The following is a 19,285-nucleotide window of genomic DNA, read 5'->3' as shown; positions in this document are numbered from 1 at the left end:
TGCTACAATAGATTACGAATCCTTAAAATTATCGTTACATGTAGAAGGAATGAGAAGAGATTTTAAAATGCTATCTATGGGAGAAATTTATACGATAATAATACCTAGGAGATGTGAAAAATTATTTTTTTTCGAGATCGGGACACACTACGGAGATTTTGTAACTATACCACAGGAGATAGCGGAAGGAATTTTCTCGGCAGGAACAGTCTCAAAACCAGTCGACGGAAAAATACCAATAAGGATATTAAATATCAATGATAGAGAAATAATTGTTAAGAATTTTAGACCGAAGGTCGAAAGATTAGACAAGTTCGACGTTTTCCACATGGGAGAATCAAAACAATCGGTGAGTCGTGCCGAAAGACTTTTGAATATAATAAACACAAAAAATTTATCGCTAGAGGAAAAAAGAGCAATAGAAAAAATATGTGTAAAATATTCCGATGTGTTTTTCTTAGAAAACGATCCATGCACAACGACGGACGTATACAAAGCAAAAATAAAATTGCAAAAAGGAGTATCACCTGCTTATACAAAACCGTATAGATTACCACACGGACAAAAAACGGAAATAAATAGACAAGTAGACAAAATGTTAAAAGACGGGATTATTGAAAATGCAATATCAGAATTCTCATCTCCACTACTTATAGTGCCAAAGAAAAACGATGAAAATGGAAACAAGAAATGGAGAGTTGTGATAGATTACAGACAACTAAACAACAAAATTGAGAATGACAGATTTCCATTACCATGCATAGAAGAAATCCTAGACGCTTTATCAGGAGCAACATATTTTTCACATTTAGATTTATACCAAGGATATTACCAAATAGAACTCGATTCTAAGTCCAGACCGTACACAGCATTCGCAACCGATAGAGGTCAATATCAAATGACACGACTTCCGATGGGGTTAAAGACAAGCCCAGGATGTTTCTCACGAGCCATGACTATGGCAATGTCAGGTTTAAATTATGAAAACATGTTTATATATCTTGATGATTTGATAGTCTTTGGCAACAGTCTACAACAGCATAATCAGAATTTAGTGAAGGTATTAGAGAGACTAAGGAAAGTAAATCTGAAATTAAATCCAATTAAATGCGAGTTTATGAAAAAAGAACTATTATATTTAGGACACAAGATTTCGAATAAAGGTGTAGCACCAGATCCGGAAAAGATCACCGCATTGGAACAATATCCAATACCACAAAATGCAAAAGAAGCAAAAAGATTCGTAGCCTTTGCAAATTATTACAGAAAACATATCAATCATTTTGCAGAAATAGCCGCACCTCTAAATAGACTATCAAGGAAAAATGTAAAATTTGAGTGGACAACAGAATGACAAAAAGCTTTTGAAAGCCTCAAGACGTCATTATCAAACCCCCCCGTAATGGAATTCCCAGATTTATCGGAGGAGAACACGTTTATTCTACGGACAGATGCATCTGGCATCGCACTAGGAGCAACTTTGTCAAACGGGAATGACAAACCGGTAGCATATGCCAGTAGAACACTTAATAAAGCGGAAATGAATTATCCTACGATAGAAAAAGAATTACTGGCAATAGTATGGAGCATTGCTAAATGGAGACATTACCTTCTACAGAAAGAATTTATTATTTTGACAGACCACCGACCATTGGTGTACCTATTTGGTATGACAAACCCTTCCAGCAGATTAACCAAATTTAGATTGAAGTTAGAAGAATACGACTTTACAATTAAATACGTGAAAGGAGCTGAAAATGTAACAGCTGACGCCTTATCACGAATAGAAGTTACATCAGAAGAACTAAAGCAACTAAATAAGGACTCAGAGAAAAGTATATTAGTGATGACGAGAGCACAAACGAAAAAGCAGGAGGAAATCACCGATTCGAAGAACGAATGGACTGATCAACCAGACGTAGTCGAATTGTTGAAATTCCCGAAAAGTGCGGTAGAGGTAAAACTGATAGACAAGGACGATTGCAAAACAATGAAGCTAGATTCGGCTGAAGAAAATACAAATAGTAGTATATTGTACAATGAAGAAGACGATATTATTTATCTGATTCGAGATTTTCGATCAACGTCTGCACTACGAGCGTCGTTGAGAAACTCAACATATCAAGAACCTCGATCAACGTCTGCGCTACGAGCATCGTTGAGAGCCTTGATTCAAATGTGCGCACAAAAGAATATAAAGGAACTAGTACTAGTAAAGAATAATAAGAATCAGCCAATTATTGAAGAGATAAGAAAGGATCCTAAAATATTTAAAGAAAGAGATATCAAAATATGTATAGTACAAGACAAACAGAATATAGCAGATGAAAAATTAAGAAGAATTATAATTAATGATTTTCACATGTTACCAACAGGAGGGCATGCCGGAATAAATAGAATGTACAAAAATATAAGGAAATATTATTTTTGGAATAGTTTACGAAAAGATATCGAGGAATTTGTGAAGAGATGCGACGATTGTCAAAGACATAAGCATTCTATCATAACCAAACAACCTCTAACTATCACATCGTCTGCCACCTGCGCATTCGACACAATATTTATAGATCTAGTAGGACCATTTGAGATGGATGACAGTGGGAATAGATATATATTGACACTGCAATGTGAGCTAAGTAAATACATAGAAGGATATGTAATAAAGAACAAAGAAGCCGAAACAGTAGCCAAGGCATTGGTAGAAAATTTTATTCTGAGGTATGGAGTACCCAGAAAAATAGTCACAGACCAAGGCTCAGAGTTTATGGCAAGAACATTTAAGGAAACATGCTCATTATTGCAAATAGAGAAACTAAACTCAACAGCATATCACCACGAAACAATAGGAGCTTTAGAAAATACTCACAAACATTTAAATGCGTACCTTAGGATACAACTATCAAAATTCCCTACAAATTGGAGTACATGGGTGCAATATTTCTGTTTTTCGTATAACATTATTTTGACATTAAAATGTGTACATAATATGTCTAAAACATTTTCCAAATCGTGATATCTGTAGCATTTCGCTTTGATATTTTTTATAGGTATAACTTATAGAAAATGTGTATTTATAAACAGGTTTATAATTCAAGAGGGAGATAAAGGAATAGAATGCGAAAACATGAAGTTCGTTCCACTTTATCCCACTTAGCCTTTTCTACTCAAATCCGATTCTCACCTTCAAGCTGATGCCCCCTGTGAAACCAAGCAACAAAACTGAAAATCCGCGTTGAAATCTGGGTCGAAACTGACGAGAACGGAGGAAATGGTTCCCCGAAAAGGGAGGTTGGAGTTGGGCTAACTATCCAACTCCTTAAAAATGTCATGTTAAGAGACGTAGAAAGAGAGAACCCGAACTGTTGTAAAACCTACAACGAACTCACAAATGAAATAAGGACAATGATATGAAAATTTGGACGTGGAAGGTAAGAAACCTTTAACAATATGAAGTTATAGTTCTGCTCATACAAGAAATACATAAAGCCAAAACAGACATAATTTCGTTCCAGCAGATGTTTCACAAAATTTACGAATGCGGCAAATGAGCTAAGACTTTTTGTAAACAAAGAAAAGACCAAATATATGTAGGTTACTAAAACCCACAAAGTGTTCAATAATCATCAAATGTTCAATAACAGCTTTGCCTTTTTATTCTTTTAAATATGTTAAATTTACTCCAATATTTAGAAGTAATCGAAGAATCATCAGCATTCCTGCATCTAGTATCTCCATACTAGCTTCCAACGTCACACAAGTTATTCAGTTAGATTTTGAAATCCTACCCCTGTGGATAATTAGGGGTAGGATTATCCACAATCAATATCAAAGGGAAACCAATTTGAGGATTTGTTGCAGAATAATTGAACTTAAATGGTTTCAATGTACCTAGATAATAAATCGTTATTCTGCTATGTTTAGTTAGTTTTGTACAGTAAGGGAAAAACCCTTACTGTATAATATAATATGTATCTAAAAAATGTATATAATTTAAGTAATAAGGTTGTTACAAAAATGTTGTTTCTACATACGCAAACAAAACGAAGGTTGATTGACGGAGTTTGCTTTGTGTAACCTCGCAGAGACTCACGTATCGTTTACTTTTCAAAGTTTGAATTGTAAGAAGATATAAATAGCCCACAGAGGGATTAATATTAGCATTATAGTATTGTTATTATTCATATTAAGATTAAGATCGTTACTATGCTAGTTAGCAGTCATGCGAGAAGGGTGTCCTGAAGGACTACCCCGCGAAACAACATCTTAGTAACCTTATGTTGATGGATGTTGTGAATCATAAATAAAGTTATAAGTTAGAGTCAAGGTTTCAACTCGACATACCAACCCTGCAACCTATCATGGCAATCTACCAACTTAACAGTTTGCACCTAGGAAGTTTATATGAAATTGCAAACAAACAAAATTTTTACTTATCCCAATTAGATGGCATCACTCAAAGAAACCTTAAAAAAACTAGCCTACCATGGTATTGCTACTTCTTTTCAGCCTGATCTTTAGTTTATTCGATCTAGAATAAATATAGGTTCAGTTATATAAATTTATTTTTACTCTGCACTTATTAGCAATTTTTAATTTTGAACACAAAATTGTTTATTTTCATATCTGTTATCTAATTAGTGAATGTTTAGATGATTTGTTAAAAAGTTGGAGGATTGATAAACAGCAATTGTTAATTATATGAAATTTGGAAGATATGTTAAATATGCAAGATTGCCATTATTATACTTTGGAGATGTGGGTATTTATATACCTTAGTTTATGAATACCATGGCTGAAAGATGTATTTGCGCTGGAAGAATTTGGTCTGGATATTTAAGCAATGAGTAACATGAACCATTGGCGTGATATTGTTTAAGAAAATAGTTGTTTTTGAAGTGAAAACTTCTTTAGGGACGTTGTGAGATTTTTGGATAGGGGAAAAAGCATTGAATTCGCGACCGTCATTGCGACCGTCATCGCTTATGCTATATATTAGTTGTATGTATATATAAATTGTATAGAAGTATTTAAATTTAAAACAAATGTAAAACCTATTTTAGGATGGGGAAAAAGGATTTATTTCGCGACCGTCATCGCGACCGTCATCTCTTCGGCAAAATAAATTTTGTACGTATCTATATTATGTGTATCTGTACATAAATTGTATAGAAGTACAGTCAAACCTGCCATATCCGGATCAATGTGGCGACAGACCGATCCGGATATGAAAAAATCCGGATATCAAGACCACTACTTCTTTTGCAGTCTCTGAAACGTTTTCTCCTTCATACATTCCAGTAATCAACGCCGTCAATAACTTTCATCGATAGACACGTTTTATAGATTCTATAATACACTATTTCGCCATCTTTTAGTTAGTCTTTTAGTGCGTTGTCCAACAGTAGGACTGCCTTTCTCAGTAGATTTCGGTAGATCCGGACGGCGCAGAACCGTCCGGATATGGGGAGGTCCGGATATGACAGGTCCGGAGATGGCAGGTTGTACTGTATTTAAATTTAAAATAAATGTAAAACCTATTTTTGGATGGGTAAAAAGGATTTATTTCGCGACCATCATCGCGACCGTCATCTCTTCGGCGAAATAAATTTTGTACGTGTAAGTATTGTAGTGAAAACTTCTTTAGGGACGTTGTGTACTTCTTGGATGGAAAAAAGTATTAAATTGGCGACCGTCATCGCGACCGCTATCGCTTCGAGGAAATAAATTTTTGAAGTGAAAACTTCTTGAGGGTCGTTGTGCACTTTTTAGATGGGGAAAAAGTATTGAATTAGCGACCGTCATCGCTTCGGCAAAATAAATTTTTAAAGTGAAAACTTCTTTTGGGGACGTTGTGCACTTTTTAGATGGGGAAAAGTATTGAATTAGCGACCGTCATCGCTTCGGCGAAATAAATTTTTGAGGTGAAAACTTCTTTAGGGACGTTGTGCACTTTTTGGATGGGAAAAAGTAATAAATTGGCGACCGTCATCGCTTCGACGAAATAAATATTTGAAGTGAAAACTTCTTTAGGGACGTTGTGCTCTTTTTGGACGGAAAAAAGTATTAAATTAGCGACCGTCTTCGCGACCGTCATCGTCTCGATGAAATAAATTTTGGAAGTGAAAACTTCTTGAGTGACCTTGTGCACTTTTTGGATGGGGAAAAATTATTAAATTAGCGACCGTCATCGCTTCGACCAAATCAATTTTTGAGGTGAAAACTTTTTTAGGGACGTTGTGCATTTTGGCTGAGAAAAAGTAATAAATTAGCGACTGTCATCTCTTCGACGAAATAAATATTTGAAGTGAAACTTCTTTAGGGACGTTGTGCACTTTATCGATGGTAAAAAGTATTAAATTAGCGACCGTCATCGCTTCGATGAAATAAACTTTTGAAGTAAAAATTTCTTTAGGGACGTTGCGCACTTTTTGGATGGGTGAAAAGTATTGAATAAGCGACCGTCATCGCTTCGACGAAATAAATATTTGGATTGAAAACTTCTTTAGAGACGTTGTACACTTTTTGGATGGCAAAAAGTATTAAATTAGCGACCGTCATCGCTTCGACGAAATAAATATTTGAAATGAAAACTTCTTGAGGGATGTTGTGCACTTTTTGGATGGGGAAAAATATTAAATTAGCGACTGTCATAACTTCGACGAAATAAATTTTTAAAGTGAAAATTTCTTTAGGGACGTTGGGCTCTTCTTAGATTGGGAAAAAGTATTGAATTAGGGACCGTCATCGCTTCGAAGAAATAAGCTTTTGAAGTGAAAACTTCTTTAGGAACGTTGTGCACTTTTTGAATGGGAGAAATTATTAAATTAGCAACCGTGATCGCGACCATCATCGCTTCGACGAAATAAATATTTGAAGTGAAAACTTCTTGAGGGATGTTGTACACTTTTTGGATAGAAAAAAAGTATTAAATTAGCGACCGTCATCGCTTCGACGAAATAAATTTTTGAATTGAAAACTTCTTTAGGGACGTTGTGCAATTCTTGGATGGGGAAAAAGTATTGAATTTGCGACCGTCATCACTTCGCTGAAATAAATTTTGTACGTATATAAATTATGTGTATGTATACATAAATAGCATAGAGCATACGCATCGCGTATATGATGATAGGTATAGCACTTCTTTTTGGATGGGGAAAAAGCATTCACCTCGTAATTTATATACTAAGAACTTTTCACTTCTGTCGGCACTCCCACGAGTACCTTCAATTTTTTTTTCATGAAAATCTGTATAATCATCCGTTCATTTTTTATTGTAGCGCTTCTATCGTTATTTGGGGATTGACACATCACCGTACACTCACAGCCTTCTTTTATCCTTCTTCTTTTTTTTTCATAACGCCACGTTTGTTAAGGAAGTTGGCGAATGCTAGAGTTGAAGAGAAGTTGAAAGGCTTTGAGGACAGAATAATATTAGTATTAAAGCCTGACTTTTTTCAAATAGGGAGTGAAAAAAACTAGGAGCTCGCGTAAAGAGGGGAAATAAATCCTCGAAATAGGTCTATTCTCTGTTGGAATCAGAAAAGAGCGCATATTTGCTACCTAAAATTAGAAAAAAGATAAACTTTCACAAATCACGAGAATGGGTTAGATTTCTTATAGGCCATCGAACAAAGAGTCATTTTTAAGTTATAGTAGAGGAGGCAAGTATGCTAAATTTGCAGTTACTCTAGAGTTATAAGGACCTATTGGGTTGTGAAGATTAGGTCCTAAAACCAAAAAAAAAGATTTCCATTTTAGTGGGAACTTTCCATTTTTCAATTTAATTTTTCCATTTCCAACAATCGTTTTTTTTTCGATTTTAGCGTCATCTATCCGTAATTCGAAAAAATGTCTCCAATAACAGTTAGTTATCTTTACGTAAGGAATCCAAATCTTCAATAAAAAATGGGGCTGCTCTTTAAGATTTTGAGGTAACACCCACCCCAACCCCGTGGGGGTAGTGTTTGGTGTCATTCGATAGATCAAAAATATTGAATACGTGTATTTTTCAGTTTTTCGATCTAATGTTTATTTCCGCGAAATATCGCGGGTTTGTCTATATAACATTTTAAATTTACCCCGACCGTGTTTGGTATCATGCGATAGATTTTTGAAAAATATTGAACACGTATTTTTTAGTTTTTCGATCTGACGTCCATTTCGAGAAATATTCACTTTTTTGTGAAACTGTGACTCGCCCATTTCCTTACTCTTCGCTCAAATCGTCAGAATTTTAGAATATACACTGTTCTGTATGTCCTTAACATACCTTATCTTAATCTGACGATTTCGAGTTTTTCTAAGGATAGACTTTTTTTCGGAGTCCCTTCGAACTCCTCTGTATTAAGAGCCAATTATGGTAGGAGTACATTAACATGGTACAAGGTTTCTCCCCATGTGATTTTCTGACGCTCTCGAGTAACTGCAACTATTCCCGCTTGGGCTCCCCTACCATAATATTCCGATAGGTGCGCCCTAAAAAAACGAAGTACGTGACTGTCAAAAGAACACTTGACAAGGAAAATAATATCGTAAGAGACAACTATATACTATTGAACGTGTGGATGCCTTCACATATCTGGGCATAGAAATCAATCGGATTAGTTCTGTAAGTAGCGAAATTCTAAAAAAAGATTGATGACATCGAAATTATTAGACAAAGAAGCAAAATGACTAGCTACAGAACATTGGTTAGATCCGTAGTAACCTATGGTTGTGAAACCAGGTAATGACAAAAAAAGATGAAGCCCAACTCAGGGTTCGAGAGAAAGATAATGAAATAAGTATATGGCCCAGTGCAAGAGGAAGACGACACATGAAGAATCATGAGAAACGACGAGGTAAATAAATTGAATGAAGGGTATGATATTGTAAGATTTGTGAAAAGTTAGATACTGTCATGGCTGGGACATCTCCAGAGACAAGAAGATAAAAAACAGCAAAGAAAATATTACAATGGAAGCAGGAAGCCGATACGAAGACGCAAAAGAGGAAGGCCCAGAATGAGATGGTTGGATAACGTGGAAGACGACCTTAAATCCGACATACGCGTTTTTGTTTATAATATTTTTTTAAGCAATTAATTAATATATTAGGGGAGTGCATATAGATTTTCACTTTGGAAAAAATCAAACAAGATAGAACTTTTGGTAATTTCATTAAGAAATGTTTAATAAACAACATATCAAAAAGTTCTACTCGAGAAGTGGGTGCTTCATTTTTTATTAAACAAATGAACTACGAAATTAGATGTTTTTTTTAAATAACTCCGAAAATATAAATTTTAGAAAAAACTGACTTAACCATTGAAAAATTCAGAAAATTTTACAAAAAAACCCTATATAAAGAATTTTCTAAAATTTAATCTGTATCTTCTATAATTGTTTATTTATAACGCCAAAGTCACCCTTCTCACAAACATTGGCGCACTGTAAACTAGCGTACGGCGAAATGCACGGTTGATTTATTTTAATGTAATTCTTTAACTAATGGATCAAATCAAATTTTATAAATTGAGCATAAAAGAAGAATAATTAAGCTATCTTATGGTTATAATAGAAAGAAATAAAATGTATGGGCATAAGTACGGTGTGGGCGGAAATTGAGCCTTACATGAATTTTGTTTAAAAATGATTTAAAAATGTGTAACTAATACAATTTTTCTTATAAAACTCTCAATTTTGCACAACTTACCTTTAAAGCATCTTGATAAATGATGTTCCATTAAAAGAAAATCTCAAAAATTTAATTCAAATGATACGACGTCTCAAAAAATGTAATTTTTGAAATCTTCGTAGTTTTATAGAGTTACCACCACTTTAAGACGGTATTACTCAAGTTTGAACAGATCTATTACAGTTTTATAAGCGTCGTTTTAAAGTTTAGGATGTAGTCTTTAAAATGCACTTAATTATTTTACTTTAGAAATTAAATAAACTATTTCTTTTTGAGAAAATTAAGAAAGATAACAAAAATGTAATACAAAAACCGAAAATTACCAGCTAAAAAAATGTTTATACAAAGTGATCAAAACTTTTTTCTGTAAAACTTACCTAAAATACATTTAATAATAAGTTTCAACAATAATAAACGTGCAGCAAAAATTTTTTTTTTTTAATTCTTATACAGTATGTCTGCGTAACTTGGAACCTATTGATAACTTTTTTATTATCAGTTTTACGAAAAAAAGTTATTCTTTATAAAATACTCTGCATCGTATATAATCTAAGATGCAATCATCAAATATCAAATTAAATAATTTTTTACGAGGTATGTCAAAAAATTTGAATTTCACTAAAGAGTAAAGTACCTTTACATTTCACAATATCGAAAATTGTTATTAAGACAAGTTGTTTGGAATTAAAAAATTTGATTTAATGTTCAATTATATCATTCTAATTAAAATATTGTAAATAATAAAGGCACTTAACTCTTAAGAAAAATTCATATTTTTTACATACCTCGTATAAAATTAAAAAAGTTTGATATCTGATGGTTTTGTCTTAGATTTTAGACCAGGGAGAGCATTTTATGAAGAATAACTTTTTTTCGTTAAAGTGATAATAAAATAGTTATCATAATTGTAAGAAAATGATGAAGAGTATCTGTAATTTCAGAAAAAATTTAAAATTTTTTTTCGATTAGAATGATGTAATTGTATATTTCAACATAGTTTTTAATTTCAAACAACTTTTCATAAAATCATTTTTTGATATTCTGGAATATAAAGGTACTTTACTCTTTAACGAAATTCATATTTTTGACATAACTCGTATAAAATTGATAAAATTTGATATCTGATGGTTGAGTTTTAGATTTTTGACTATCCAGAGCATTTTATGAAGAATAACTTTTTTTCGTAAAATTGATAATAAAAAAGTTTTCCATGTGGTTCCTAGCTACGCAGACATACTGTACAAGAGCTTCTGTATACGAATTTTCAAATTGCAATGCCATATTCGGATTCAGCATAATCAAAAACAAAATAGATACATATTTGATCAAAGTAAAATGATGAATTTAACGATATTTTTAAAATTATTTATACAAAACAATTGTTATTGTTTAAACAATTAATAAACAATTAGCGGCCAAATCTGCGAGTAGAACTTTTTACTTTAACAAGTATATAAACTAACAAAAAAAGTTTTAGAAAAATATAAGCTTGTTTGAATTTTTCTGAAACAATGCATATTTTCGTTCTAATTGCACTACCCTCTATAATATTTACTTAAATCTATAGAGGACTATTCTAAAACCTTAGTGCAGAAATGAAGTCATTATAGAAGTTAAAATATCAACATTTACATTGTAAGGTATTAATGTCGCGTCCTCACTGGTAAAAATTTGCGTCGAACCAGCTGTTCGTCGCAAATATTTGCGTGCTCGGGGTAAATTGTGCTAATATGGACGTGTTCGTTGCATAAATCGGACTCAAAAATTTTCGACGCACACAACACACATAATATGCTCCATTGGTCGTCGGTATGTTTTACAATTTCGCTGTTCGAGCTCCGCGTCCTCACTGGTAAAAATTTGCGACGAACCAATAGTTCAATACGCACGAAAAATTTACCAGTGAGGAAGAGGCTTAAAAGAACTTTAACAATGTTAAATTTCAAATTTATTAATTTTAACATGTCAAATTAATGTTATTTCATGGATTGACTCTTGTTTCAGGTGTTTTTACACGATCTATGATATGGCTGAATTATAAAAATATTATGCCCTCTTCACATGATGATTCCAGCGTGGTATTTTGCGCAGTATCGTCGGTAAGTATTCTTCTTCTTACAATATCGTATCTGTCATACTCTCGCCTTTTTTTCATATTTCATGTCAGTGAAAGAGATTGAACTACATCTAATAGATTTAAACTAGAAGTAACTTTTATTTTGAACAAATATTACTTATTTTAGGCACTCACTCAGTATTTCTATACGGCAACGTGGGTATGGACATTATGCTACGCCATAGACATGCGGTTGATCCTAACACAAAAAGATAGCCATACGAAGTTGTACCATCTGACTGCTTGGCTAATTCCTGCCTTTACTACAATTGTTGGATTGGTCCTGCTGTACACACCAGATGCCAAGTAATGTATTTTTGTATCATATCATTCAGGGCAAAAAAACGGACATTCTTATAATTTGTGATCAATCTTCTATTGCTTTTTACCTCTTTTTCAAATTTGGTCACCAACGAAATCGGTTTATACTCTGTTTAAAAACTACTGATTGTACAGTTTTTATGATATAGCTAATAATCAGTGCATCTATATCCTCTTCTATATTATTCCTTCGAAACTTCCTCTACAAGTCGTTTTCATTCCTCTCTATTTCTCGCTCTCTGTTTTACCTCTCTCCATCTCAGGCCTTCTTCATGATCTTCTGTTACGCAGTTCTTTTCCACTTATTATTATCCGGTCTTCCTCCTCTTCTTGTTCTGTTTGTTTGGTATTCGAGTGCCTGTCTGGATATATTATTTTGGTATTTCCTTAGTGTGTGTCTCAAGCATTTGCTTTTGTTAATAGTTACTGTTATTTTCTCTTGTTTTGTTCTTCTTCATAGTTCAAGTTTCTTATTTTTTGAAGTGAAAACTTCTTTAGGGACGTTTTGCGATTTTGGATAGGGGAAAAAGCATTGAATTCGCGACCGTCATTTCGACCGTCATCGCGACCGTCATCGCTTATGCTATATATTATTTGTATGTATATATAAATTGTATAGAAGTATTTAAATTTAAAATAAATGTAAAACCTATTTTAGGATGGGGAAAAATATTTATTTCGCAACCGTCATAGCGACCGTCATCTCTTCGACAAAATAAATGTATGTATCTATATTATGTGTATCTATACATAAATTGTATAGAAGTATTTAAATTTAAAATAAATGTAAAACCTATTTTTCGATAGGGAAAAAGGATTTATTTCGCGACCGTCATCTCTTCGGCGAAATAAATTTTGTACGTGTATGTATTGAAGTGAAAACTTCTTTAGGGACGTTGTGCACTTTTTGGATGGGAAAAAGTATTAAATTGGCAACCGTCATTGCGACCGTCATCGCTTTGAAGAAATACATTTTTGAAGTGAAAACTTCTTGAGGGTCGTTGTGCACTTTTTGGATAGGGAAAAAGTATTAAATTAGCGACCGTCATCGTTTCGACGAAATAAATTTTTGAAGCGAAAATTTCTTTAGGGACGTTGTGCACTTTTTAGATAGGGAAAAGTATTGAATTAGCGAACGTCATCACGACGGTCACCGTTTGGCAAAATAAATTTTTAAAGTGAAAACTGCTTTTGGGGACGTTGTGCACTTTTTAGATGGGGAAGAAGTATTGAATTAGCGACCGTCATCGCTTCGGCGAAATAAATTTTTGAAGTGAAAACTTCTTTAGGGACGTTGTGCACATTTTGGATGGGGAAAAGTTATTAAATTGGGATGGGGAGAAAGTAATAAATAAGCGACCGTCATCGCTTCGACGAAATAAACATTTGAAGTTAAAACTTGGGTCGTTGTGCTCTTTTTGGATGGAAAAAAGTATTAAATTATCGACCGTCATCGCGACCGTCATCGCTTCGATGAAATAAATTCGTGAAGTGAAAACTTCTTGAGGGACGTTGTGCACTTTTTGGATAGGGGAAAAGTATTGAATTATGGACCGTCATCGCTTCGACGAAATAAATATTTGAAGTGAAACTTCTTTAGGGACGTTGTGCACATTTTCGATGGAAAAAAACATTAAATTAACGACCGTCATCGCTTCGATGAAATCAATTTTTGAAGTGGAAACTTCTTGAAGGACGTTGTGTACTTTTTGGATGGGGAAAAATATAAATTAGCGACCTTTATCGCTTCGACGAAATAAATTTTTGAAGTGAAAACTTCTTTAGGGACGTTGTGCACTTTTTGGATGGGGAAAAATTATTAAATTAGCGACCGTCATCGCTTCGACGAAATACATTTTTGAAGTGAAAACTTCTTTAGGAACGTTGTGCACTTTTGGATGGGGAAAAGTATTGAATTAGGGACCGTCATCGCTTCGATGAAATAAATATTTGAAGTGAAACTTATTTATGGACGTTGTGCACTTTTTCGATGTAAAAAAGTATTAAATTAGCGACCGTCATCGCTTCGATGAAATCAATTTTTGAAGTGGAAACTTCTTGAGGGACGTTGTGCACTTTTTGGATGGGGAAAAATTAATAAATTAGCGAGCGTCATCGCTTCGACGAAATAAATTTTTTAAGTGAAAACTTTTATAGGGACGTTGTGCACTTTTTGTATGGAGAAATAGTATTGAATTGGGGCCGTAATCGCTTCGAAGAAATAAATATTTGAAGTGAAACTTATTTAGGGACGTTGTGTACTTTTTCGATGTAATTAGCTAGATGTATTCGAATAAAGTATTAAATTAGCGACCATCATCGCTTCGACGAAATAAATATTTGAAGTGAAAACTGTTTGAGGGACGTTGTGCACTTTTTGGATGGGGAAAAGGAGTAAATTAGCGACCGTTATCGCTTCGACGAAATAAATTTTTGAATTGAAAATTTCTTTAGGGACGTTGTGCACTTCTTGGATGGGGAAAAAGTATTGAATTTGCGACCGTCATCACTACGCTGAAATAAATTTTGTACATATATAAATTATGTGTATGTATACATAAATAGCATAGGGCATACGCATCGCGTATATCGTATATGATATAGCTATAGCACTTCTTTTAGGATGGGGTAAAAGCATTGAGCTCGTAATTTATATACTATAAGAAGTTTTCACTTCTGTCGGCGCTCCCACGGGTGCCTTTAATTTTTATATTTTTATTGGGCCAGTATAGATTTTTCTGAACGATTTATTTACAAATGTTTGTATTTTTTTGGTGGTTATTTCTTTGTCTCTAAGCTTCTGCGTCTAGAATACTACACTCCTAATACAACTGTTAAATGTTTTGATTTTGGTTAGTTCTGATATTATATCACGTGTGTTCCAGATTTTCTTTAGGAGTTATATGCGTGTTATGCCTTCATATCTGATCTACCACAGCCTCTTTTTAGGTATGTAAAGAAATGTAAATCTACTTCTTCTATTTGTCTTTCATTTATTTTAATTTAAGTTTCTTAGCTGTTGTTTTTCAAGAGTTTCGTTTTTTCTATATTTATTTTAAAGCTCATTACATTGAATTATTTTGCAAGCTTGTTGGTCTTCTTTTGCATATAGTTGCTGTGTTCGCTTAGAAGTCAAATGTCGTCTGCGAGCTTGAACTAGCTGTCAATGATCCAATCCGTTATGACTAGGAATAATGTCGGGGATAGTACTCATTCTTGTTTAACTCCGCTTTGTATAGCCATATCTTCTACATATCATTTCTCCTGCATGTTCCAGTCTGCTTCTTTATCCCTTCTAGACTAATCTGACCAGGTTGATTTATTTCATCGTTAGTCCACATAGTTTCAGAATCTTCCATATTTGCTCTCTGTTTATACCATCGAATGCCTTGCTGAAGTCAGTAAACATTATATTTAAATTTCGTTGCCATTCGTTAGATTGTTCCAAGGTAATTCTTAGAGTGCAAATGCCCGTTATATTATAGAAATTATTAAAGCTATACGAATACGTACAACTCTTTCTTATTTGTGATTATATGGTTATCTCTTTTTTTTCAGCTGTCATATGCCATCGACTATGGGAACAACCATCCTGAGAATTCTTCCCAACTACATTGCGACTTACGTCCCGATACTAACAGTGATGATCGCAAATCCATGTCTATATAAATCATCAACGAACGACATGGAGAGGATAATCACCAGCTCCTTCGGTCAATTTACAGCCAAAGAAAGAGACATTATCAGAGCCATAAAAATAAAGTTTTCTGTGATAAATATTGTATTCTATGTTTGTTGGTTACCTAACTTGGTGAATGGTATTTTGCTATGGGCGTTATGGTTTCATTTGCCTATTAGAATTGTTATATCAATATGGTACATAATGGTTAGTATATTTAATAATAATCGCTGGTTATACATCACCATCATTATCACATCCGATCAATCCTAGTGGATTAGGGCACTGTCGGGGCATATAAGCTGATTTATCTTACGACGTGACATAGACGGTGCACTCCCCCGTTATCGTACCTTTCCGTTATACCATAAACTAACCAATACTTTTCACACCAAATGATTCTTCAACGTGCCGCGTAAGACAGCCTTGTCTTACGCCCTATCGTAGGATAAATCACCCTATCCTTGTTCCAAGTGAAGTATCCTTTTTTCCAAGTGGATTATTCCTGTTTGGTTTATTTCTTATAGATCTCTATATGTCTCTGCAGCGTTGGTTATATATTTCCAATCTTTTTAAAACGTTTTTATTTACTTGGCTTGGTTGTTGTCACGGTCTCCGCAAATTTTGTAATCCATTTTAAAAATAGTTGTAGGCTACCCAGGTACCTGAAATTTTCAGAATAGCTTAGAACTAGTTAACAATGCAATAAAGAACTGCTATTATACAGGGTGATTGATTAGTGGGGTAAAGCTCCGTAGATCCGTTATAGTAATGGATAGCGATAAAAGTTAATAACAAAAATTGTACCCAACTTTGAACTTCATATTACAAAATTAGTTAGAATGTTACAGGGTGTTCGATAACATAGTGACAGATCAAAGTTATGTTTTTTTAAATGGAACACCTTGTATTTTATTTTATATTCGAAATCTTCTTAACTTCTCCATTAGAAAAATATAAAGGTTTAGTATGTTATTCAGGGTATTTACAAAGTTATAACCAATTTTATATGAAAATCGTAACGAGTTAGCTCCCTTTATAAATAATAATAAGCACAACGGGAATGGTTTATTGATGCCATATTTTTTTATTTATTGTCAAAATTTTCATAAATGATCGATTTTCTTTATATTGAATACAGGGTGAGTCAAAACGCAAGTACATTATTTTCTCAGTAATTTTAAATGAAAGACCCTGTATTTTATATTACTATCGAAAAGTACCATTACCGTACATTTACATTTTTATATAACATTCCCTATGTCTAAATTTATTAGTTTTCGAGATATTTTCATTTTTCAGAGCAAATTATTAATTACGGGTCTAAATATATCCAAATTTTAGGCAAGCCATGACTGAATTGTCTAAAACTGACAATTTACGATTACTGATTATCAATCTCTAATCAAAGTTGTCTACAATTTTTGTTATTAACTTTTATTGCTATCTAGTACTATAACGGATCGACGGCGCTTTACCCCACTAATCAATCACCCCGTATGGATAAATCGATTTTTTTTATTTCAAACTACTTATTTTAAAAATGTGACTAATGCAATGATAGTTTAAAGTACGTTAATAAATCGATATCTACAAATTTATGGTGGGTCAGTGGCATTAGACTGCAGATCGAGAGTTCCCTAGTTCGAACACGGCTTTTGCTTATCTTTTTTGTAAATTTTTTAATAAATAATTAAAACTTGATTCAAACTTAAAATTAAATATAATAAAATTGGCGCTACAGCCCAACTTGGGCTGTAGCGCCATAGTGATTAGCGTTGACACTCACTCAACTCTATACTCATAATAAATCTCATAACTAAACTCTAAACACTCACTTTTATAGCTTTTTTGGGTGTAAAATCTTTAATCAAACTGTTAAAGTCTAAGGCTTGAAAAAACAGCATTTGAAACAAAACTAGCCAAAATAGACAATCTAAAATCTTCGTCAGAGGTCGAATTCCTCAAGTAGTTTTTGATTCTTTTCAACATGCTGAATGATCTTTCTCCAGATGCATTAGATGTCATCATGCATAGTAGAACGCGTAAAGCCGTGTCCATATTCGGAAATATTGTTGTTAATTGTTTTTCACGAATGATTTTCAGATACATTCCTAGAACTTTCCACAATCCACCTGCAATCTGTAGCCTTCTATACCCTGGCAAGAATTATTATTTATTTTTGATATGAACGTTGGTTATATTAATTAGATTGTATTGTTTATATACAAAAGTAATTTAGGTAGTCGATTTACAGTAGCGGTAATTATTAATTAATTTTGGAAAACAAAAATTCAATTTTTTACCAAAAGTTTTTTTACAACACGCTGCGGCCCCCTTTTGCTTGCGGCCCTAGGCCGCGGCCTAGTCGGCCTAGTGGTAAATCCGGCACTGATTTTAGACCTTAAATTAATGCGGGAAAATACAAAAAATGTCCAATCCCTGTAATTAACAAGAAGAATAATAATAGCTAAATGTGAATTTTCTAACTACCTGTATACAGTCTTCCAACTTTCTCTAAGGTTATGAACGTTACGGATTCAATAAAGAACTATTATGCCATTATCGTTTCTACATATACACCAAGAATTTTAATGGATAAGAGATAAGCGATAATGCTATTCACAAAGACCTTTGACCCGAGATTGGCGCTTCCAGTGTATAGACATCTACTTAATACTTGACTAAAGTCATTTTTATCTCTATATTATATAAATCTTGTTTTAGGCATTGGTGAACCCCCTACAAGCCTTGTTCAACTGTATCGTCTATAGGAGATGGAGTAGTGGTACTGAGCGGGTAATCTTGCCCTGGCGCCAGATCGAAGAAGAAGAGGAAGATGTCAAAAATAGCAGTAGCTCAAAATCATCTGAAGATAAGGAGGAGATTTACCCGCTGTTAAAAAATACTCCTACAAATAGTGTTAATTTGTACAAAAGTATATCTTAAAATGTTTTTTATTTATTAAAGTTAGTTTTTGTTTTATAGTTGTGTGATTTTTTTTTAATTATTCATAGATACTTATTCTTCTTAAAGTGCAAGGTTTCTAGGGAGAGTCATCTGCGACTTCCTTACTTATAACGTTGTTATATTGATCTCTGAAGCAAATATTAATAGGACAGGTCTTATATATCATAAGAAGCACCAGTGCTTAGCATTTGCCGACAACCTGTTAATATTGGCTAGATGCAAAGCGGAACTGATTGAAACAGCCAAGGGGCTCTAGGAGAAAATGGTTACCAAACGATTACATATCAACGAAGAAAAAACTAAATATATGGAATGCTCAAACAAACAATTTACTCAGGGTCAATACATAACGATGAAAACAACAAAAGAAATCCAATACAAATCCGAAGAAGTGGAAAGGTTTGAATACTTGCAAGTATTTTCACATAAGTGACTCTAATATCCAAGAAGAAATATGTAGTAGAATTATTTCAGGTAACCGTGCCGTATATGCTCTTAACAGGCTGTTGAGAAGCAAAAATATA

At 33.5% G+C, this 19,285-nt stretch overlaps 1 protein-coding gene across 1 annotated transcript in view; it reads left to right on the top strand.

The window, feature by feature from the left end:
- LOC114340296 (G-protein coupled receptor 143) overlaps window positions 1-18,778 on the top strand; it is a 30,414-nt gene extending 11,636 nt beyond the window's left edge. The window contains exons 3-6 of the mRNA XM_028291031.2: window positions 11,680-11,774; window positions 11,919-12,097; window positions 15,671-15,998; window positions 18,519-18,778. Of these exons, the coding sequence (XP_028146832.1) occupies window positions 11,680-11,774; window positions 11,919-12,097; window positions 15,671-15,998; window positions 18,519-18,740 (824 nt within the window). The 3' untranslated portion in view covers window positions 18,741-18,778. The remainder of the gene's footprint in view (window positions 1-11,679; window positions 11,775-11,918; window positions 12,098-15,670; window positions 15,999-18,518) is intronic.
- Window positions 18,779-19,285: the final 507 nt, after the last annotated feature.

The sequence above is a fragment of the Diabrotica virgifera genome, chromosome 2 (genome assembly GCF_917563875.1).
Source record: "Diabrotica virgifera virgifera chromosome 2, PGI_DIABVI_V3a".
In the NCBI taxonomy this organism is placed as follows: Eukaryota; Metazoa; Arthropoda; class Insecta; order Coleoptera; family Chrysomelidae; genus Diabrotica; species Diabrotica virgifera.
Note: the sequence above shows the minus strand (reverse complement) of the source record. Positions and strands in the feature narration are given on the sequence as shown.